General features: G+C 37.4%; 1 protein-coding gene across 5 annotated transcripts in view; it reads left to right on the top strand.

Annotated features, from left to right (window-relative positions):
- The window catches only part of MAP4K3 (mitogen-activated protein kinase kinase kinase kinase 3), a 195992-nt gene that overhangs the window by 98995 nt on the left and 74944 nt on the right, over nucleotides 1-22053 (top strand). For all 5 annotated transcript variants that reach the window (XM_020976955.2, XM_020976957.2, XM_020976956.2 and 2 more), the window contains 5 exons: nucleotides 2374-2505; nucleotides 2739-2801; nucleotides 2883-2964; nucleotides 3058-3168; nucleotides 11922-12000. In XM_020976955.2, coding sequence (XP_020832614.1) covers nucleotides 2374-2505; nucleotides 2739-2801; nucleotides 2883-2964; nucleotides 3058-3168; nucleotides 11922-12000 — 467 coding nt within the window. The remainder of the gene's footprint in view (nucleotides 1-2373; nucleotides 2506-2738; nucleotides 2802-2882; nucleotides 2965-3057; nucleotides 3169-11921; nucleotides 12001-22053) is intronic.

Genomic DNA, 22053 nt, shown 5'->3' with positions numbered 1-22053 from the left:
GATTCTCGTAAAGGTCAAAGGAGTTATTGTTTGTAAAGGTACCATAGCTGTTGCCATAATCATTTGGCATTTATTACATTATCATTATGGAGGCAGAGAGGTGTGATAAATCCTTGTGTTCTCTCTCTAGTTAAATAATAAATTAAAGGCTTCTTTATTCTTGTGTCCATGTTCCCAAGGATAGTAATCCTGCAAAGACTAGCAGCACAGTAAATTCTGGTTGTGGATGATGCTGATTTCTTAGACTGATTTTATAAGACTGCTTGTCCAAGGTCCTCCTGGTTTCAGGAGTGTGTTAGTCCTAAAACACATAAAATGAATGCACTTGTTAAATTTAATTAATCATAGGATTTAGAATTCGAAGGGAGTTGAGAATTTTTAGTCCAAACTTTTATTCTTATCTGAACCTATTAAATTATAGTAAGATAGTTTGTTGTTTTTAATGTTCCTTCTTAAAACCTTTTTCTGTTGACAAAGGAGATATTTTTCTTTCACTAAACAGGAACATTTTTTAGCTTTTACAGTAATCCAGGTAGGCCAAATTAAAATTACAAAATTAATCTTTACTATAATTTAAATTAGGACAGCTAGGTGCCACAATGGATAGAGCACTGGGCTTGGAATCAGGAAGACTTAGGAAGACTCATCTTCCTGAGTTCAAATCCTGCCTCAGACACTTGCTAGCTTTGTGACCCTGGACAAGTCACTTAACCCTGTTTGCCTCAGTTTCTTCATCTGTAAAATGAGCTGGAGAAGGAAATGGCAAACTACTCCAGTATCTTTGCCTAGAAAACCCCTAGTGGGATCACGAAGAACCAGACACAGCTGAAACAACTGAAAAATAACTACATAGTTTAAATCACAGGCACATTCATACATCTGTATCAATTAATTGGGATAACTTCAGACAAATTTATAGATTAGTAGAAGTTTGTTTTTGTCAATCTTGGAAACTTTCACCTTTAGTTTCCTTCTTCTCCATATCAGGCATTACTGTTCTCTCAACCTTCCTCCCCTCTTGGCTACATTACGTCTGCCTTTTGGACAAGAATTTCTTTTCAAATTGTTAGTTGTTTGAGCTTTAAAATGTTTTCCCTTCCAGAATATTTGTATTTAGAATCTCTTAGTCTTTTAAAATAGTTTCAGGTGTTCTGTTCATATCCAAGTCAATCAATCAACAATCATCTGTTTAGCACCTACTCAGTACTTAAAGATCTTCTGGAAATACTAGAATCACATGCGTAATTAGTGCTTTTGCCAGCAGATTTTATTTGGGAGTTTTGGTCTCTCCAAAGTGAAAAGAGTGAATCTCTGATAGTGGACTTTCTGGCATCATACAAATAGTATGATATGGGATAACATCATACAAATAGGAAAGATGTGTTTAGGGAAGCATGATTTCTTAAGATCCTCAAAATTAAATTATTTAGGTGACTGTTGTAAGGCCACCCTATTTAAAATGCCACTTTGAAATGTAAAAGTTGGAGGAGCAATCTCATTTTTCGTTATAAAATTGGTGACTTTGAGCATTTTTGTTTTACATCTGTAAAGAACAGTACCTAAATATTTTATTTGATTGGATAAATTTTTTTGTATTCCATTTTCTTTTATTTTCAGTTGCAAATTTTCTCCTCCCCAACCTCCCTGTTAAGAAGAGAAGGAAAAAAAAAATTCTATAAACATATATAGTCATGCAAAACAAATTTGATAGAGCTATAATTAGAACAAAGTTGTATCAAATTTTAAAAGAACAAACTTATTCTAATTTAGGCAAGAAACCATGTAAAACTTGATGACAATTTAATTCCTCCAAATAATTTTTTAAAGAAGTTACATTTTTATAATTTTTTTGTAATCTTTTCAAAAATTTCTTATTCAGTACTAAGTAGAATGGTTAAGAAAAAATGAAATTTTTTGGCAGAATATCTTATGCAGGTTATCTTTATCCTGATTGTAAATCAGTGTTTATTTGACTGCCCACATGTTAACAATTCTAACAGTTATAATGAAAAATTTAGTCATTCAGCTGTGGGTCGTCCTGATGCCAAACAGCCAAAATGAGTGAATTTTTCTTTCAGCTGCCTTCGAGAGACCATGAATTGGCATCATTCAGATTGAGTGGTCTTCAGGGCTCAATCCAAGAGCTCCCATTGTCTAAGCCAGCCAGCTTAGACAGAGTCAAAGGAAAATACTAGAGCAGAGAAAAGCAAGTTTTAAAATATTTGGGACACCTCAGGGTATCTTGAATGTATAGAAATTAGATCTATTAAAGTATATCAAACTTAAGGGGGAAAAGATTTCCGAAGTTCTTAAGTGGGTTTTCATCTGTGGAGGAAAACATGAAGTAAACATTTACTGTAATACACTCCTCAGGATGGCTCCTGAAGTAGCTGCAGTTGAAAGGAAAGGTGGATACAACCAGCTGTGTGACCTGTGGGCAGTGGGGATAACTGCGATAGAGCTCGCAGAACTCCAGCCTCCCATGTTTGATTTGCATCCAATGAGGTTAGTCATGTTTCTTTTTTAAAAAAGAGAAGACATACATTTTTATATAAAATCAGGTGCTTAAATGAGAATTTTACAAAAGTATTTATAATCCACAGGTAATTTCTCTAATCTTGTTCTTCCTAAATTGTAAATAATCATAACTGAAAGTTTCATAGCAAATTCATTCAACAATGTGAAATTTATTAAAAATAATTAAAATCATTGGTTAATAATTTATTATTGATTTTTAGAGCATTGTTCTTAATGACAAAAAGCAACTTTCAGCCACCCAAGCTAAAGGACAAAATGAAGTGGTAAGTATTTTCTTGATACTCACTTAAGTGTTTAAGTGACTTAACTATAAATGCTCATAATGTTATTGTTTAATTTTTTAGGTCAAATAGCTTTCATCATTTTGTGAAAATGGCACTTACCAAAAATCCAAAAAAAAGGCCAACAGCTGAAAAGTTATTGCAGGTATTTTGTTTTCTGAATATTTCTGTGTTTAGGTAAAAAGTCACCCAGTTACCTTTTTAATATACTTTATTTCCTGTTTCCTTTATCCCCTAGCACCCTTTTGTCACACAACCTTTAACCCGATCTTTGGCTATTGAACTTTTGGACAAAGTGAATAATCCAGATCATACCACTTACCATGATTTTGATGATGATGATCCTGAGGTAAGACTGCTCTAGTCTACCCACTCAGTAATCATTCTCTCTTTCCACCTCACCTCTCCCTTTTGAGATTAAAAATTGTTGACATTTTAAAATGTTTTTTCATATCTGCAGCTCATAGCTATAATCAATTCTGATATTTGTTTATTGGTAGGTAATATTTTATATGCTTATTCAAAGTTAGGCTGGAATTATCAAAGAAATCTAGAAATAAAACAGCAAATAAAAAGATGGTATCAGTTGTAGGATTTAGTCTAAATAAATTACTCTTACAGAATGCTTGCTAACCCATCAATATTGCTTCCCTAGGAGGAAGCATGTTAAGAGTCAATGCAGAAAAGGTTAAAAAGGACTGTATATAGACTCAGAAGTCCTGGTTTCAAATCTTGGCTTTGCTACCATTACCTACTTTGGACAAGTCTCTTAACCTTAATGAACTTCAATTTCCTCAGCTATAAAATGAGACAATTAGACTTGTTTACTGGTGAGATTCCTTTGTAAGTCCATGATGATCCTGTAGAATAGTCATTTTTTCATAACGTAATGATTTACATGAAGGAAGCAAATTAGAAATCCTCTCTTTAAAAAAAGGGGCCAAATAACATGTGCCCCTGCCAGATTAGAAAATAGATTTTACCCTTTTCCTTTGCAGAGAGTCCCACCCTCTCATTTTCAACCTACTTCTTAGTAAAGCACTTTGGAAGCTTCATTCTTTTGGCTGGGAGGAGCAGTAACTAAAACTCATTGCTCAGGATAGAACTCCAGAAGATCCTTGATGGGTTTGTGCAGAATACGCTTGACCCATTTGGTCCTTTGTTGGAGAACAAATTCAGAAATTAAGGGAAGTTTCACAGCTAACACTGTCAGTTACAGTGACACTGAAAATAAGCCCCTGCTCCCTGTCATGATCCACGTCGAAGTAGTTGTCAGCTGCACTAGTCAGTACAGCCATGCCATAGCTATCTGTTTTAAACGGCAGTAAACTAAAGAAAGTCAGTCGCTTCATTGGCCTTGTTAGAGGAAATTCAGTTTTTGATAATGAAAGGTGCACAGCTAGACCTATCCAGTTCTCCAGAGTGCTTCTTATGGGCAGATGAGCTATTTGCACATATTCCTTGTATGGACTGTCTAGAGTCTAGAGGAAAAAAGTGTTCTGTTTAGAGTTTGAGGACCTGGGATCCAGTGCTGGCTTGGATGCTCACCACCAGAACTGTGTTTTGTATATATAAGGTATATATAGAGACTTCTCCAGAGAAATGTACTAAATAATCTTTCAGTGGGATCTTTCGTTTTTACTATTTTTTCTTCTCTTGACTAATTTTAAGGTCTATTTTTAACATAGAGAAATAAATTGAATTTAGCCAATTTCTATGATGTAAGAAACATACTTAAACTTCCTCAGCTAGGGTAGAAATTGTTTTGTGTTCTTATGAATCTAGAATTTTAATTGTAAACTTCTGCAGATGATAGCTGTGAGATAATGCCTGTAAGAACCAGAATGTGCCTGAAGGAAAATAGCTTTCTTTATCACACCTTGAGAAGCTAGGTGGTGTAGTGCATCTAGTACTGAGCCTCATTCAAGCTATTTATTTTATGGCGTGTTCCTGCTTAAATTTATATTCTGTCTTCTGTAAAATTTTACAAGTAAGTTTCTATTCTAAAACAGAAATTTCCTGGGGCAGCTAGGTGGTGCAGTGGATAGAGCACCAGCCCTGGAGTCAGGAGGACTTGAGTTCAAATGTGGCCTCAGACACGTAACACTCACTAGCTATGTGACCCTAGGCAAGTCACTTAATCCCAACTGCCTCACCAAAAAAATTTTTTTCAAACAAATAATTAATTAATTAAACAGAATTTCCTATGGCTGTCATCTCTTTACACTTAGCCAGGAATTCGTGTTTTCTGACTAAGGGTCCCTTTAGGCTCTTTTGTTCTCCTTGTTTTGGCAGTGTATTTACAGCTAAACTTAGATGTAAAATTATTAGGCTCTATGTCTGTGTGGCATCCATATCCTACTCCTCTTCCAAACTTAACTACTTGGATTGAGGGCATTCATAACCTTGGTTTTATGTTCAACTTCACATATTCTTTCATTTAGCAAGTCCAGTCATTTGCCATATCTCTTCATTTTCACTTCAGTCGATAAGCTAATTAAGCTACTTACCTGTAAGCCTTTAAGTAGCTAGGTGGCCTGGACTCAGAAACACCCAAGATTCAGATTTGGCCACAGATACTTAACTAGCTGGGCTGTACCTGGGCAAGTCATTTAACCTTTGTTTGCCTCAGTTTCCTCAAGTATAAAGTAGGGATAACAGCACTTCTCATTTGATCGTGAAGATCAAATGAGATGTTTGTAAAATGCTTAACTAGCACAGTGCCTAGCACTGAGTATATCCTGTATAAATGCTTATTCCCATCCTTCTTCCCCCCCCCCTCCACCGCCCATTGTGTTTCAGGCACTGTGTTAAGCAGTGGGACACAAAAAGAAGCAAAAGGCAGTCCCTGCCCTCAAGGAGCTCATAATCTAAGACATTAGATTTGTTTAAACAAGCTGTATATAGGATGAATAAGAAATAATTGAAAGAGAGAAGGCACTAGGGAATTAAGAGTGATTGGGAAAGGCTTCCTGCTGAAGATGAGATTTTAGTTGGGATTTCAGTAAGCTGAGATGAAGAGAGAGAGCATTCTAAGCATTGGAGACAGGCAGAGAAAGTGCCTCAAATTGAGAGGTTTGGGGTGCCTTGGTTGTTGAACACAACAACAACAAAAGATGTGAGAAGATTGGAAAGGTGTTAAAGGGTAGGAGGGATTACTAAGTTATGAAAGGCTTTGAACACCAAACAGAATTTTGTAGTTGATTCTGGAAGTGATAGGGCATCTCTGGAATTTGAGTGAAGGGAGGGGGTAATATGATCAGACCCAAACTTTGGGAAAATCACTTTGGTGGCTGAATGGAGAATGGATTATTTTGGCAGATACTTGAGGCAGGCAGATCCGCCAGCAAGCTATTGCAAGAGTCCAAGCATGAAGTGATGAAGGCCTACAGCAGGGTGTTGCCAGTATCAGAGGAGAGAAAGTGGCATATTTGAGAGAAATTACAAAGAGGAAATCATTAGACATTGGCAACAGAATGGATTGGGGGCGGTGAGTGACATATGGAAGTCAAGAATAACATCTAAGTTGCAAACTTGAGGACTTGAAGGATGTGTAGCCCTCTGTAGTAACAGGGAAGTTAGGAGGAGAGGACAGTTTAGAGGGGAAATAATAAGTTCAGTTTTGGACATGTTGAACTTAAAATATCACCTGTACATCCAATTTGATATGTCTGAAAGGCACCTGAAAGTCAGCAGAGAGATTCGGACAGAATAGGTAGATTTGAGAGTCATCAGAATAGAGATGATAATGAAATCCTTAGGAGCTGATGGCCTTACAAAATGAAATAGTATAGAAGAAGAAGAGAAGAAGGCCCAAAAAAGAGACTTATGGGACACCTATGATAAGTGGCCATGACCTGGATAAAAATCTATCATACAAGACTGAGAAGGTGTAGGTTTGATAGGTAGGAGAACCAGGAGAAAGGGATATCCTGAAAACCTAGAGAGAAGAGAGTGTCAATGAGATCAACAGTGTCAAGAACTACAGAGAGGTTGAAGAGGATGAGGATTGAGAAAAGGTCATTGGATTTAGCAATTAGGACATCATTGGTAACTTTGGATAGAGAAGTTTTGGTGAAATGGTAAGGTCAGATGCTATATTGTAGGGACTTCAGAGAATGAGAGGAAAGGAAGTGGAAGCACCTATCGTAGACCACCTTTTCAAGAAATTGGGCCACAAAGGACAGAAGAGATATAGGAAGATAGTTGTCCAGAAGGGAAAGGATCAAATGAGGATTTTTTTGAGGATGGAGGAGACATGAACATGTTTGTAGTCAGCAAGGAAGGGGCTAGTAGACAAGGAGAGGTTAAAGATTCGTGATAGAGATGGAGGTGATAGAGAGGGCAGTCTCTTCTTGAGTTTGGATGATGACCTAGTGTTGTTTAGAATCTTGGATGCATAAAGTATGACCGGGTTGAGCAGAAGGCATTATTTCTTTTTTCCAGAGGAAGCTGGAGATCTGGTAGCACCTAACAGTAGGAGTTAGAAACCTTAGTGCCAAAAGAGAGGCCCCATTTCATTACTTCTCCCTCTGAAACCTGGAGTTTAGGCAGAAAAGGATGCAGCAACAGAAGGAAGTTCCACTCCCCATCAATTTCTCCATTCCTTAAGGGAGATCCACAGTAGCTCTTGCATCTGTCTTCTCTTTGTGCTGTTGGCCACCACCCAAGTTGAAGCTTTCTTCTTACCTCAACATTGAAATAATGAATTAATTGGTCTCAAACCTTTCCGCCCTCCATTCCTTCCTTCACACAGCTGCCAAAGTATTTTTACTCAAGTGCAGGGTTGACCATTTCACCCTCCTGTTTGGTAAATTCTAGGATCAAATATTAACCCCTCTGTTTAGCTTGTAAAAACCTTTCAAGTCCTAAGCTGAAACCTATGTTTCCAACCTTATATGTTATATTATATTATTCCTCCTCTCATGCTCTGTGGTCCAGCCAGACTGGCTTTCTGTCTGTCCCTCAAATAAGACATTCCATTTCCAGTCTTTCCCCTTGTACTTACTGTTCCCCATGACTAGAGTGTGTGTACCCTTTTCATCTCTGACTTGGAATTTTTTTATTTCCTTCCAAATTCATCTTAAGTACTATTTTCTGTAGAAAACTTTCCCTGATCCACTTCCTCCTCCCCCCTGCCACCAAATTACTTTATATTTTGTACATTTTTATATAATCATGTCATCTCCTCCAGTGAAATATAAGCTCCTTGAAGAACTGTTGTGTTTTTATCTTTTTTTGTCTTCAGCACCTGGGATAGCAACTGGCACATACTACCACTGAACCATAGTGGCCATCTAATCTATTCTGTTTACCAAAGTGACTCTCACTATAACATAGCTATCCAGTCTTTGCTTAAAAATCTTCAAATAGAGAGAATTTACTACCTCACCAAAGCATCCTGTACCACTTGGGATAGTTGTAATTGAGTGTTTTGCTTGAAATTGAGCCTGAATTGGATTCTTTGCACCTTGTACTCATTGCTCTTGCTTAAACCCTCTGGAGCCAAATAGTACAAGTCTGATCCCTCCTCCACGTAACAACCCTTCAGATACGTGATGAGAGTTATGATGCTTCCCCCTTTCCCTAAGCTCTTCTCCAGGCTAGTCCCAGTTCTTTCATTTGATCTTCATATGACGTATGAACTCAAGTCACTTCATCATCCTTGTGACCCTTCTGGACGCTCTCCAGTTTATCAAGTCTTTAAATCATGTCACTCAGTTATAAACACAAACCTCCAGATGAAGTCTGACAAGAAAAGGGCAGATTATAATGAGACCTTCACATTCCCATTCCTAAAGGTGTTATACACCTCTTTTAACAGAGTCCTTTTTCACAACAACCACCATCTATCCATGCCTCCCCCATCTTATACTCGGGGAGTTGATTTTTTTGTTCCCCAGTGCACGGCTTTACATTTATCCCTATTAAATATTATCTTAGTGGATTCATCCAGATGCTCTAACCTGTCATGATTCTTTGAGATCCTGATTCTGCTACCTACTGAGTAAGCTATTCCTCCTATTTTGGTGTTATCTGCAAATTTGGTGAACATAACATGTACACCTTTATCCAGGGCATTGATAAAAATGTTAGACATCACAGAACCAAGCTGTCCTATCTCTGAAATATTCCACTGGAGACCTTACGTCATATTGACATTGAACATTAACAGCTTTTCTTTGAGTCTGGCTATCTAACCAGTTCTGAATTTGTATCATTGTCTTTATTGTCTGTTCTCACTATCCTCCACTAGAATTGTATGAGACACATTATCCAAAGCTTTAGTAAAGTGTAGTATAAACTACATCCATATCATTCTGCTCATCTACACTAGTGTTTAGTAATTATGTCAGAAAAGGAAGTCAGTTTAGTTTGCCATGTTGTTTCCAAGTGTCTGCTATTTCAGATCATTCTGTTATAAATATTTTGGACTGATAGGTCTTTTCTTCATTGAATAACTTTCTTGGCAAAGAAAGATTTTTAATGACTGTATATTCTAGGTCCATTGATTTTTGTTTATGCAAAAGTACAAGTATAAGATTCTTTTAAATAATAGACTATATTATAAATTAATTTGCATTGCTTCTTGTCTTATTTTCTATCCTACATCTGATTACAAATTCTTCCTTATCCATAGTCATATACAATAAATATAACCTTCCATCCCCCTTTATCTTCTTTGAGATATAACTTTTTATATTTATTGTGCATTTGGAAATTATAGCATGTATAGTATGAAATACTGTCTAAATCCATCCAGTTTTCTCAAGCTCTGTTTGAATAAAGAATTCTTTCCCTAATAGTTTGCTTAGGTTTATCAAACACACACTAGACTCCTGAATAAACATGCTTCTTTTCTAATCTATTTCACTGATCTACTTTTCTTTCTATTAACCAAAGCCAGATAGTTTTAATAATTACTTCTTTTACAATATAAATTTATTGTAGTCCCATCATTTTCCTCTAATATTCTTGACCCCTTATGTCACCCTTTGAATTTTGTTGTTGTTTTATGTAATTCTGCACAGTCATCCCTTTGGTAATTTAATAATAGTAATATTTATACAGCACTGACTATGTGCTCTGGCACGTATGGCTCTGTGTGAAGCACTTTACAATTATTTTCTCACTTTATCCTTACAACTCTGGCAGGTAGATGCTGTTGTTTTTTTTTTTTTTACAGGTGAGACCACTGCCATTGCCAGTTTTGTTTGGTGATTGTGATGTGCTACTTGACTTATTTAAAATTTCATTTCTTCGATTCCTAAGGAGGTTGAACTTTTTTTCCGCAGTTGATAAGTTGCAAGTTCTGTGTCCTCTTTGATAAATTGTCTGTTTTCCTTTTATTAGGTAGCCATTGGTAGCTAGATGTTGAACTTGAGCAGTTGTCAGTTCCTTGTGAATTTCATGGAATCATAGGATCATAGATTAGAGCTGGAAGGGATGTTATAAATCATGATAAATGTACACAAATATTGTAATTCTGAATTTATGCACAATCTGTTTTCTAGCCAAACTAGCTTACAAGATTCTCCTTGTACATGGCATTCTGTCTCCAGGCTCTACCTGCAGACAAGTTTCCTCCTTTGCCTGAAATGATCTGCTCACTTCCAAATCCTGCTCACCTCTATCTACCTAGGTCCTTTCAAAGCATAGCTTCAAGAGACCTATATTGGTTCCTTTCATTGTTAGCCTCGCCAAAAAAAGTACTATTCATTTTGCATGTATCCTTTATTTATCTGTAAACATCTTGTATCCAACCAGTAGAATGTAAAGTCCTAGAGGATAGAGCCTTGTATTTGTGCCACCACCCTCACTATATTGCCAGACACACAGTAGACCCTTAACACATGCTTCCTTGCTTTTGATTAAAATAGCATAAATACAAAGAAAATTCAATAAGAAATTTGAGCAGGGTGGAGTGATGGAGTTAGCTTTGCGGAAGAGATGGCATTTTGATGAGGGCCTTGGTGGTTGCTTAGGATTTTAACTGGGAAATGTAGGCGGAAAGATGTGGAGTTGAATTCCAGGTATAGGGGATGATGTAAGCAAATGTGCAGAAGTAAGAAGAATGGAATGAGTTCAGTAACAGTAAATGTAAACAGTGCACTTTAGCAGAATCCCAGAGTTTATGGGGAAGAAAAGGTAGATTGGAACAAATTTGGGAAGGAGTTTGCTCTTTAATCCCTTAGACAATGGGGAACCATTGAACATTCTTAAGCAGGGGGTTGTTACGATCATTGAAAACTGATCTGGTAGGAATTATAGGATGGATAATAGAGGAGAGAATGGCTGTCAGTACACCATTTAGAAAATTGTTTAATTACTTCTTGGAGTTGTGATGCTGACTTCAGAAGACCTGGGTTCAAATCCTAGCTCCAGTACTTATCGACTTTGTTGCTTTTGCCTCATTGGACCTTAGTTTCCACATCTTTAAAATGGAAATAATAGCATAGATACTACCAGTCTCACACTGTTGCCTTAAAGATAAAATGAAATAGTGTAGATAAAGTTCCTTGTAAATTCTGTGCTATAAAAATGGAATGAATTATTATTCTCCATTGTATGACATTCCCTTGCAGTTCTTACATTGTAGCCTGTTCTCAGAAAAAAATTTTCTAAATGAGTATCTTCTTGAATTCAACACCAATAGATCCCTAAATGAATATTTAGTTTTTCATATTCTTTACAGGAAGTATTTAATCTCTTAAAGTTTTTATATGTGTGTATATATATGTACATATATATGCATATGTGTGTATACATATGTACGTATATATGCATATATATGTACATATATGCAAAATACATTATGGTATCTATTTTAATATTGATTTTAAAAAACCTTTAAAATATCACCTTCTACTTTAGAGCAAGTGATGATTTAGGCTGTGTAAGTATTATGAATTGTGACTTTTGTGTTTCCAATTACATCAATTGGTGGGCTATTTTTTAAAAATATTTATAAAAGTGTTGTTATTTTATTTGTATTTTCACTTAGAATGAAGAATTTATTCCAAATATAGGAAAATACATGGCCTAGTCTATATCTCTTATTATTGAAAGCTCTGATTTTGTTAATTTTTTTCTTTTTCCTAGCCTCTGGTTGTTGTGCCTCACAGAATTCATTCAACAAGTAGAAATGTGAGAGAAGAAAAGACACGCTCTGAGATAAACTGTAAGCATACATAACATTATTAATATTATAACCACAGAAAAAAATTTCAAGTAATGAGATTTAGACTTGTCTTTATTTTTCTCCAAATTTATTTGCTATGAATTTGAAAGGAAAAAAAATACTACTTTAATATAATTTTTCCCACTAGCATTCAGCATTTTTCAAAATACTGATATTTAAGTTCATTTAATTTATTTCAACAAATATTAAGTAGTAATTATAATCAAGACATCCAGGATACAAAGGTAAAGTCATTGATAGTTATTGCACTCAAGGAGTTTGCATTCTAATCGACTTAAGCAAAAATTTTAAAATGTATTGCTTTGTTACAGCCTTCCTGGGAGTATGTTTTGTTTTGCTTTGTTTTTGGCAGGGGGATTAAGGAGTAAAAAATCGTTTTTACTAGAGTATGTGATAGCATCTACCACTAATATCTATCCATATCACTACTTGAAATCATCCCTTGACAGGGATAGCTTTCAGCTACAGCCATAGTGGTAGTAATTGTTGTTGTTGTACTTTTTATTTGCATAGACTTCCCTCCCCCCTGCCTCTGTGTCTAATCTATTCCCAAGGTCTGTTTCCTTTTGTAACATCTCTCAAATATACCTTTTTTTCTCTGACACCAAGGTGAAACTCCCATCACCTCAGACCTGCACTATTGCAATAGCCCACTAGGGGATCTATCTGCCTCAAGTCTCTCTCTGCACCAATCTCTTTTCCACTCAAAAGTGGCATTCCTAAAGCTCAGATCTGACCGTGTCACCTCTCTCCTCAGGAAAGTGCAGTGACTCTCTATCACTCCCAGGATCAGATATAAAATCCTCTGGTGTTCAAAGCACTTCATCATTTGATTCCCCTCTACCTTTCCAGTCTTCTTAAACTTACACCCCCATTTGCCCTGCGACCCAGTGATGCCAGCTACCTCTTCACTGTTCCTTGCACAAGGCATTCTATCTTTTAACTTCGGGCATTTTCTCTGACTGTCCTCATGTCTGAAATTTTCTCCTGCCTCATTTCTGCTTCCTGGCTTCGCAGCTAAATCTCACCTTCTACAGGAAGTCTTTCCAGGTCCCTTAGAGTGCTAGCACCATCTCCTTGTTGATTATTTGCTATTTATCTAGCATAGAGTTTCTTTGTACAGAGTTGTTTGCATGTTGTCTCTGTCATTATCTCAAATAAAATAATATTTGTGTGAAGTGTTTAGCACAGGGTAGGCACTTAAAAATTGCTTATTCCTGCTGTTCCCCTATTCCCACCCCTAATTAGTCTGAGCTGCTTGAGAGCAGGGATTGTCTTTTGCCTTTGTATCCCCAAAATTTAATCTAGCACATAGTAGGTGTTTCATAAATGTTGATTGACTAGCTGAACTATTAACTTTTCAAAGCATTTCCTCATTCCATTTAGTTCTAATAATCCTATGACTATTATTGTCCCTATTTGTTAGAAAACTGAGACATGAAAAGATTTAGAGATTTCCTGATAAATTAGAGACAGAATTGAATTTTAAAAACAAATATCCTTGTTTCTCAACCTGTACTTTTTAAAAAATTTATTTATCATTAGTTTTCAATATTCACTTCCATAACATTTTGAGTTCTAAATTTTCCCCTCTCCTTCACCTTCCCTGTCCCCAAGACTGCATGTAATCTGATACAGTCTCCACAAATACATTCATATTAAACATTTTCACATTAGTCATGTTGTAAAGAAGAATTAGAACCAATAGGAGGAGCCACAAGAAAGAAGAAACAAAACCAAAAAAAGAGAGCAAATAGTAATCCTTCAATCTGCATTCAGACTCCATAGTTCTTTTTCTGGATATGGATAGCATTTTCCATCACGAATCTTTTGGAGTTGTCTTAGATCCTCGCTTTACTGAGAAGAGCTAAGTCTGTCAAAGTTAGTCATTGTACAATTCAACCTGTACTTTTTTTTTTTGGCTAGGCAGCAGGGTTAAGTGACTTGCCCAGGGCCACATAGCTACTTCTGAGGCTGGATTTGAACTCAGGTCCTCCAGAGTCCAGGGCCAGTGCTGTATCTGCTGCGCCATCTAGCTGCCCCTCAACCTGTATTCTTAACAGTAGAGCTTGCCATACAGGTAGCACTGAGCTGGAAATCACAGGACCTGAATATAAATACTGATTCTGCCACTTAACCTGTGTTGCCTTAAGACCAGTCATTTCACCTTCGTGGGCCTCAACTTTCTCCTCAGTACAATGAGGGATTTAGATCAGATGACTTGAGATCCCTTCAAGTGCTGGATCTGTGGAGCTACCAAGGTAGGAAGGCAGCTTGGTGTCCAAAAGAGTTGTTTAGAGCCCTGAGGGGTTATGGGACCAAGTTCACATTGCCTTTTCAGATCTAACATAGTTCACAGGAGCCCAACACTTAGCACAGCCCTTGGCACATAGTAGTTGTTCAGTAAGTGTTGATTGGTCATAGATTTTGGGCTAGTCTAATCCTTTTAAAAGATGTTGTAGTTATGCCCTTGGTAGAAAACATATTTTTTCCTGGGTCATTGTTTCCTTGCTATACTTTAAATTTTGTGCTTTTTGCTGAAGAGCATTAAGTTAGTATTGCATATATATATACATATATATATATATATACATATATATATATATATAAAACAGATAGTCTTAATGTCCTAATCTATTATCACATCATGGAGTTCTTAAAATCTATTCCAGGAGAATTTAAGATCCAGCAGGCTTTACCATGCTAGAAGGATGACTCACAAATTCTCCTTGGAGAGACAAGGAAAGGAGATGGCAGAATAGGTTTTGTTGTCCAGAAGCAACAAGAACCATTATTTCATGAGATATTTGGTCATTGTGCATTGCAATATGAATGATAAGCATTTGCAAAGAGATCACCGTGAAAATGATTGCAGCCTATACAACATTAGCTACTTAGGATAAAGTGGTAGAGAAATTCTTTGAAATACTTGATAAGAAGCTGAAAATCAAATTACACTATCATTCTTGTTGACTTAAGTGTAGAACTGAGAAAAAGTCATCTCCCTTTCATTCAAGATGTAATGAAAACAACTCTAGTCAATTGCTCTCTGAAAATAAACATTAGGTGAAGCACGGGACAGGGAAATTCATGCCTGCCAAAAGTATTCCATTCTGCACTGGGAGCTATCAGCACAGGACCCAGGTCAAAGAGGGATTTCTTCTAGTTGATGAGTTCCTCTAGGATGCTGGAGATTTCTGGTGGGATTGTATTGATTACATCAAGTCCCAGAATATTGCAAATTCTTTGTTCAAAGGAGTTTGTCTTCAGTCTGCCTTTAGATGGAAATTCTGCAGTGCTTGTCGAGCAATATGTATAAATTTCTTGAGAAAGGAAAAGAGAGGATGCTGAATGATGGTGGCCAGACAGCATAGGTCAGCAATAAGTTAAGCTCATAGTAGTTGAATAGTAAGAAAGGAGTGGGCTTAATTGCTTTTATGAAATTGCAAAGCTCTTTGATCTGATCTCAGGCATATGACAAAAGCAAAGGCCTATCTTTTCAGTACTAATAGTTTGCTGGCATTGCTATATGGTATTGAGACATGGAACACCATTACCTCCAAAAAACTATAAAGAAGTGATCCTGGGTTCTATGAACTTATCTTTTTAATGTTTTGATAACTATTTCAGTAAAATTGATTTCACTTGTAATCCTAAGTATTTTCTTTCATGCATTTATAAGCATTCTGAGAAAGGGTCCCTAACTTTCACCAAATTGCCAAAGGGATTTATGAAACAAAATTGGTTAAGAACCTTTGCTGTAGAAGATGGGGTTCTACAGGTGCTGTTGCTTGTTGGCAACATTGTGCTGCTGATTGCTTCAAACCTTGAAACAATGCAGAGCTGCCTAGTGGGATACATTGTCACTCAAAAGAGTTCAGCCTAACCAGTCGTCCAGGAAAACCCAAAGGAATGAAAATTGCCTCTTGTCCAGACTATAATATAGAGTTAGACCAAAAGCTCATAGATAACTTCTCTGGGTATGGTGAGCTGGAACTAGCTTTGAACCAGAAGCATAGAGTGGGCTGGGTGGCCTTTGAAAAATTCAACAATGCTTTTATGATCCCTTCTTCTTAGACCTCTTGCTCTGACAGTGCTTCCATCCTCTTTCACTCATAGAATGCTGGCTGTCCTCAGAAAATACAGCATTTCTGCCTATCTTCTCAAATGTCGTATGCACCTTTGTGACCTTTATACTTTGGATTAAGACATTCACCTTGGCCACCATCATTAAGCGTCCTCTCTTTTCCTTTCTCAAGAAATTTAGCAACTGACTCACAGTCTTTTTTGCTCCAACTGCTGCCTTTTTGCTTGGACCCATCAACATGCACATTGAAGTTCTCTTGAGCATCCTGGACTCTTAGTTCATTAACCTCCTACATTATCATATCCTGCCTTCAGTTACACAGTTACACTTGATTTCACCATTATCCACAAGCACTCCATGATCTTGAATTGATATTCCAATGTCTGACCATGACCTACCAATCACCTATCTCTCCCCATGCCTTATTCCTACCCTGTTATTTTTCCTCACCCCAGCTTCTAGTCACTTTACCCTTTCATCCCATCCTAATCTATCATTCCTACTCCTGCCTTACTTTTCCTCCTTTCACAATCTTAACAACCTTAACAAATTCAGCTCTACACTATCCTATTGTTCCCTTGTCCTACTAATGGTTTTATCTTGCCAAATCTGTGTTGCCATCATCCTCTGTCTCCCTGCCTTATGCCTCCATACAGCTCTTTGAGTATTGTATGTACCATACAGGTACTCAGTACAGCTAGAGGAAGTCACACAACTATGATAGCGCCATCTACTAAAAATTTATGTTAATCTGATCCGAAATGAACCCAGAAATCCTTTCATTCTTCCCTACTTAACTGTCACTCTGCACATAGCAGCCATTCCATACCTTTTCTTTTCTCAAGCCTCCTGTACCACCTTCTACCTCTTCTCAACAGAGGACCTTACCACCTGTGTCATCAAGAAAATAAATGCAATCCATCATGAACTTCTTCTCCCATACCTTGAAACCACTCGGCATCATTCCCTTATTTCTTCCTTTGGTCCAGTCTTGGAAAAAGAAAAGACCATGCTCACCTAGACCATCTTCTCTTCTTGTGCCCCTGATCCATTCCCTTCCTTTATCTCTTCCCTGGGTAGTTTGCCCCTTCAATTATCCTTTGTCTTTAATCTTTCCATTTCTACAGTCTTTTCCCCCACTTCCTTCAAACAGATCTAGAACTCTCCAATTCTCTAAAAATCTTCACTTGACTCAAGCTATCATCTTATATCTCTATTCCCTTTTAAAGCCAAGCTCTAAGAAAAAAAATTCACTGTTGCCTGTTTTTCCTACTTCTCGATGCCTTGTAGTCTTTCAACTCTGTCATTCGTCTGAAAATGATTCCTTATACTTATCAATAAATCATTTAATTACTAAATCTAAGGACCTCTTAATCCCCATCCTTCTTGAACTTTTTATAGTGTTTGGCACTATAGATGACCTCTTGCTGGACACTTCTTTCTCCTGAATCTCCTACCTATTTGATCATTCTTTCTCAGTATAATTTGCTGGGTTATAATCTAGGTCCTACACCTTAACCTGGTATCCTGTAAGGCATGTCCGTGGCCCTTTCTTTGTACCAATACTTTTGGTGATCTCATCAACTCCCATAGATTCAATTATATTTGCAGATGACTTCCACATCTGTGTAAACAGCTGTTTCTCTTTCTTAAGTTACCATTCCTCATTAACAGTTGGCTATTGGACAACTCTAACTAGGTATTCCTTAGGCATCTCAGTCTGTCTGTCTCCATGCAGACGTGTCTAAAAGTAAATGCCTTGCTATCTTTTCCCCTAAGCCAGACCTTCCTCCAAATACCTATTTCTGTTGAGTAACAATAGTGTTCTTCCAGTCATCCAGGTTTAGTTAATAAGTAAGTATTTATTAAGCCCTTCTATGTGCTAGATACTTTTTTTAGGTCATTATGATACAGAGACTACCTTCAAGGAGCTCTTACATGTGCACATGCACATACCATAAATAGAAGATGATGGGGAAAGGAGTGGAAAGGCACTGACAATTGAGACAATAATGGAAAGCCTCATAGAGAAAATGATATTTGAGTTCAGTTTTGAAAGAAACTGAAAGGAAAACATGAGGAAAATACTCACAAGCTCAGTCATCTACAATCTTTCTCACCTTAGCCTCAAATCCAGTCATTTGCCAAGTCTTGCTAAAATCCGCGTTGGTTAGACCACTCTCTACCTCCCCCCTAATATATAACTTATAAACCTTTTCCTATACTTGCCTTTGATCTCCCCTTTCCAAGATGGCCTCCCTCCCACTCTTCCTGTTGACTTTTTATGCATCACTCAAAGCCTAATTAAAATCTCACATGCCATTTCTTTAATTGAGGCTTCTCAGAGGCTCCCCTCCTATGATGTCTTTTCTGCCTTCTATTAACAATTTTCTGGTCTCTTTATATCTCACTGTAACAATCTGTTTTGTAACCACCTGATTATTGATCTCATAACATGTATTAAAGTTACCATATCTACATTTTTGTTTTATCCCTCTTCTAAATTTCTTAACGGCAGAGACTGTGTAGCTTTTCTAAACTTTCTATCTCTCCTAGTCACTTAGCCTGCTTCTCTCTTACACATACGTATGACCCATCATAATAAATGTTTTCACAATAGTTCCTGTACCAACTGTGGGCAATATTGGAAAGTAAGCAACTGAAGTTATTGGTCTTTCTGGCCATTGTCTTTTCTCCCCCACAGTGCTATCCCTCTCAGCTTAAAAAAGGGAAAGAAATAAAAACTGAACAGCATCAGATCTGGTTGGCTTTCGTGTCATAGCAAAAGGAAAAGCAAAGGCTGGCCACTTCCAAAAAGTGGAAACTTTTTCTCAACAAAGCCTGTTTTCTTTTTCTTACTTAGAAATGAGTTTTATTGTTTTCTTGTTCTTGTCATAAGTTCATTTAACTGTACATTTGCTTCTTCACTTTGAATAACCCTTAATGTTTTCCCCTAACTTTGGCTAGAGATCTTTTGAAAAGAGTTATTTCTTTATTATATAATGTGTCAGTACAGAGTATACATGTTTTATGTTATGTATAATTCCCTGGTGAGTAAACTACTTCTATCAATGTATATTAGCAACTGTTCTGAAACATTAAGTCTTAAATAGTTGCCCAGGATCATACAGCCAGTATGTATCATTGGTGGGACTCACATCAAGGTCTTTCCAACCCTGAAACAGGTTCCACTGTGTCATGGATGCCTTTCTACAGAGTAGAATAGAGAAAGGGAGAAGTCTACCACAAAGTAGGAAAGATACAGGATGAGCTACAGTCAACTAGTCAGTAGACATTTATTAAGCATCTGTGATGTGCCAGGCACTGTGCTATAGGCTGGGGATGGAAAAAAGAGGCAAAAAGATGGTCCCTGCCCTTAAGGAGCTCATGGTCTAATGGGAGGAGGCAACAAGCAAACAGGTATGTACAAACAGGCTATATGTAGTGTAAATAGGAAATAACTGAAAGAGGGAAGGCAATAGAATTAAGAGGGGTTTGGGAAGGTTTCCTGTGGAAGAAAGGATTTTAGGGAAACCCCTAGGCAGATGTGAGGAAGGAGAACATTGCAGGTATGGGAGACAGCCAGAGAAAATGCTTGGGGCCCCAAGATGAAGTGTCTTGCTGGTGATACAGCAGGGAGACCATTGCCCTTGATAGAAGAGTATTTGTTGGAATAAGGTATAAAAGGACTGGAAAAGGAGGAGGGGGCTAGTTTATAAAAGGCTTTTAATGTCAAACAGGATTTTATATTTGATCCTGGAGGTGATAGGGAGCCACTAAAGTTTATTGATTTGGGGCATGACGAGATTGGACCTACACGTTAGGAAAATCATTTTGGTGACTGAATGGAGACTAGATTGAAACGGAGAGACTTGAGGCAGGCAGATCCACTAGCAGGCTATTGCAGTAGTCCAGGCATGAGATGATGAGCATCCGTACCAGAGTGGTGGCAGTGTCAGAGGAGAGAAGGTAACATAGAGATATATTGCAAAGATGAAATCAAAGGATTAGGTATGGAGGGTGAGAGCTTATTAGGAGTTGGGGTTAATACCTAGGTTCCAGGCCAGAGGGCTTAGGAAAATGGTATTGCCCTCTGCAATAATAGGGAAGGTAAGAAGTGGGGAGGGTTTGGGGGAAAGAGAATGAGTTTGGTTTTGGACATGTTTAGTTTAAGATGTCTCCTGGAACTCTGGTTCAAGATGTCTAAAAGGCCATTGGAGATGTGAGATGGAAAATCAGCAGAGAAATTAGGGCAGGATAGGTGGGTTTGAGAGTCATCAACAAAGAAATAATAACTAAATCCATGAGAGGTCATGAAATTACCAAGTGAAATAGTATAGAAGGGGAAGAGAATGTCTGTCTTACGAGAACCAACCTTCCTAGATTCAGACAAGCTCAGTAAACTCATTACCTAGTTGGCTTCATGGTGATAAATTTTTTTGGTAATAGTGTCTCTGAACAAGTACTTAATTACAGAAGGATAGTTTTTTTGTGTCCTTAGCAGGAAAAGATCCTTAGAAAGATCCCTGAACATTGTATCGGAGGAGCATGAAAGAAAGGACTTTGTTTTTCCCCTCCCAGATACCTAGTGTCTTAATTCTGCCTTGCAAACAATGGGGTCTTAATGAAATGTTTTGTTTAATGTTTTTTTTTAATTTTGTCTTGACTCTGAAGTTTTATGCTTCTGTCCCCACTTTTTCCCCAATATCTTAAATGTTTTAAAGGAGTATTACAACATTCAGTTATGTTACTTAATACAAATCTCTCCATCAGATTGTCAAACAAGCAACTCATAGTTAACATGTTCAAAACTAAATTCATTCTCTTTTCCCTAAAATCTACTTTTCTTCCTGACTTCCTGTTCACGTTAGTAGTACCACCATCTTTCAGCACCCTCTTATCTGTAGAACAGTGAAAGTAATATCTATGTTTAAATAGTGTTCTAAGGTTTGCAAAGCACTTAAAATGTGTTACCTCATTTGTTTCTCACAACGTTCTTTCTTCATGAATTCATCAGTTCCCATGAATTTAATTATCATCTCTATGTAGATGACTCATAGATTTGTATATTTAAATATGTATTTCCACTGTTTCTCCACTATTTTTTTCTGGGTTCCATTGCACATCATGAACTTGAAAATTCAACACTTCAAATTTAGTATCCTATCAATCTCTCTTTTTTTTTTTAAAGGCAATTGGGGTTAAGTGACTTGCTTAGGGTCACACAGCTAGTAAGTGTCAAGTGTTTGGTCTGAGGACGGATTTGAGCTCAGGTCCTCCTGACTCCAGGGCTGGTGCTCTATTCACTGCACCGCCTAGCTGCCCCCCTATCAATATCTCTAATTCAGTATATCCAAAACAACTCATTTTTCCCTCCCAACCTGTGTGCCAGATACTGTGCTAAGCACTAGGAATACACAAAAAGGCAAAAGGCAGGGAACTCATGCAAACAAGCATACAAAGCAAGGATAAGTAGGAAATAATTTAAAGACAGAATATACCAGATTTAAGTTGTGGAAGGTTTCTAGTAGAAGGTGAAATTTTAGTTGGGACTTAAAGGAAGCCAAAGGAATCAGTAGGCAGAGATGAGGATGGAGAGCATTCCAGGCACAGGTGACACTAGAGAAAATGCAAAGGATCAAGTGTGTTCGTGTAACATCCAGGAGGCCAGTGTCACTATACGTGTGTCAAGGAGTAAGGTGGAAGAAGAATGGAAGGATTGGAGGGGGCTAACTTATGAAGGGCCTTGAATGTCAAACAGAGCACTTTGTGTTTGCTCCCAGAGGCGATAAGGAGCCACTGGACTTTATTGAGTGGAGGTGACATGGTCAGACATGAACTTTAGTGGCTGAACGGTACTACTCCTGTCATAATAATTGAAAGTGGGATTTGAATCCATGTCCTCAGACTCCAGAGCTGGTTTTCTTTCCAGTATGCACTACTCC

Source organism: Phascolarctos cinereus, unplaced genomic scaffold, assembly GCF_003287225.1.
Source record: "Phascolarctos cinereus isolate Bilbo 61053 unplaced genomic scaffold, phaCin_HiC Scaffold_2;HRSCAF=192, whole genome shotgun sequence".
Taxonomy (NCBI): domain Eukaryota; kingdom Metazoa; phylum Chordata; class Mammalia; order Diprotodontia; family Phascolarctidae; genus Phascolarctos; species Phascolarctos cinereus.
This window is presented reverse-complemented; position numbering and strand designations above follow the sequence as displayed.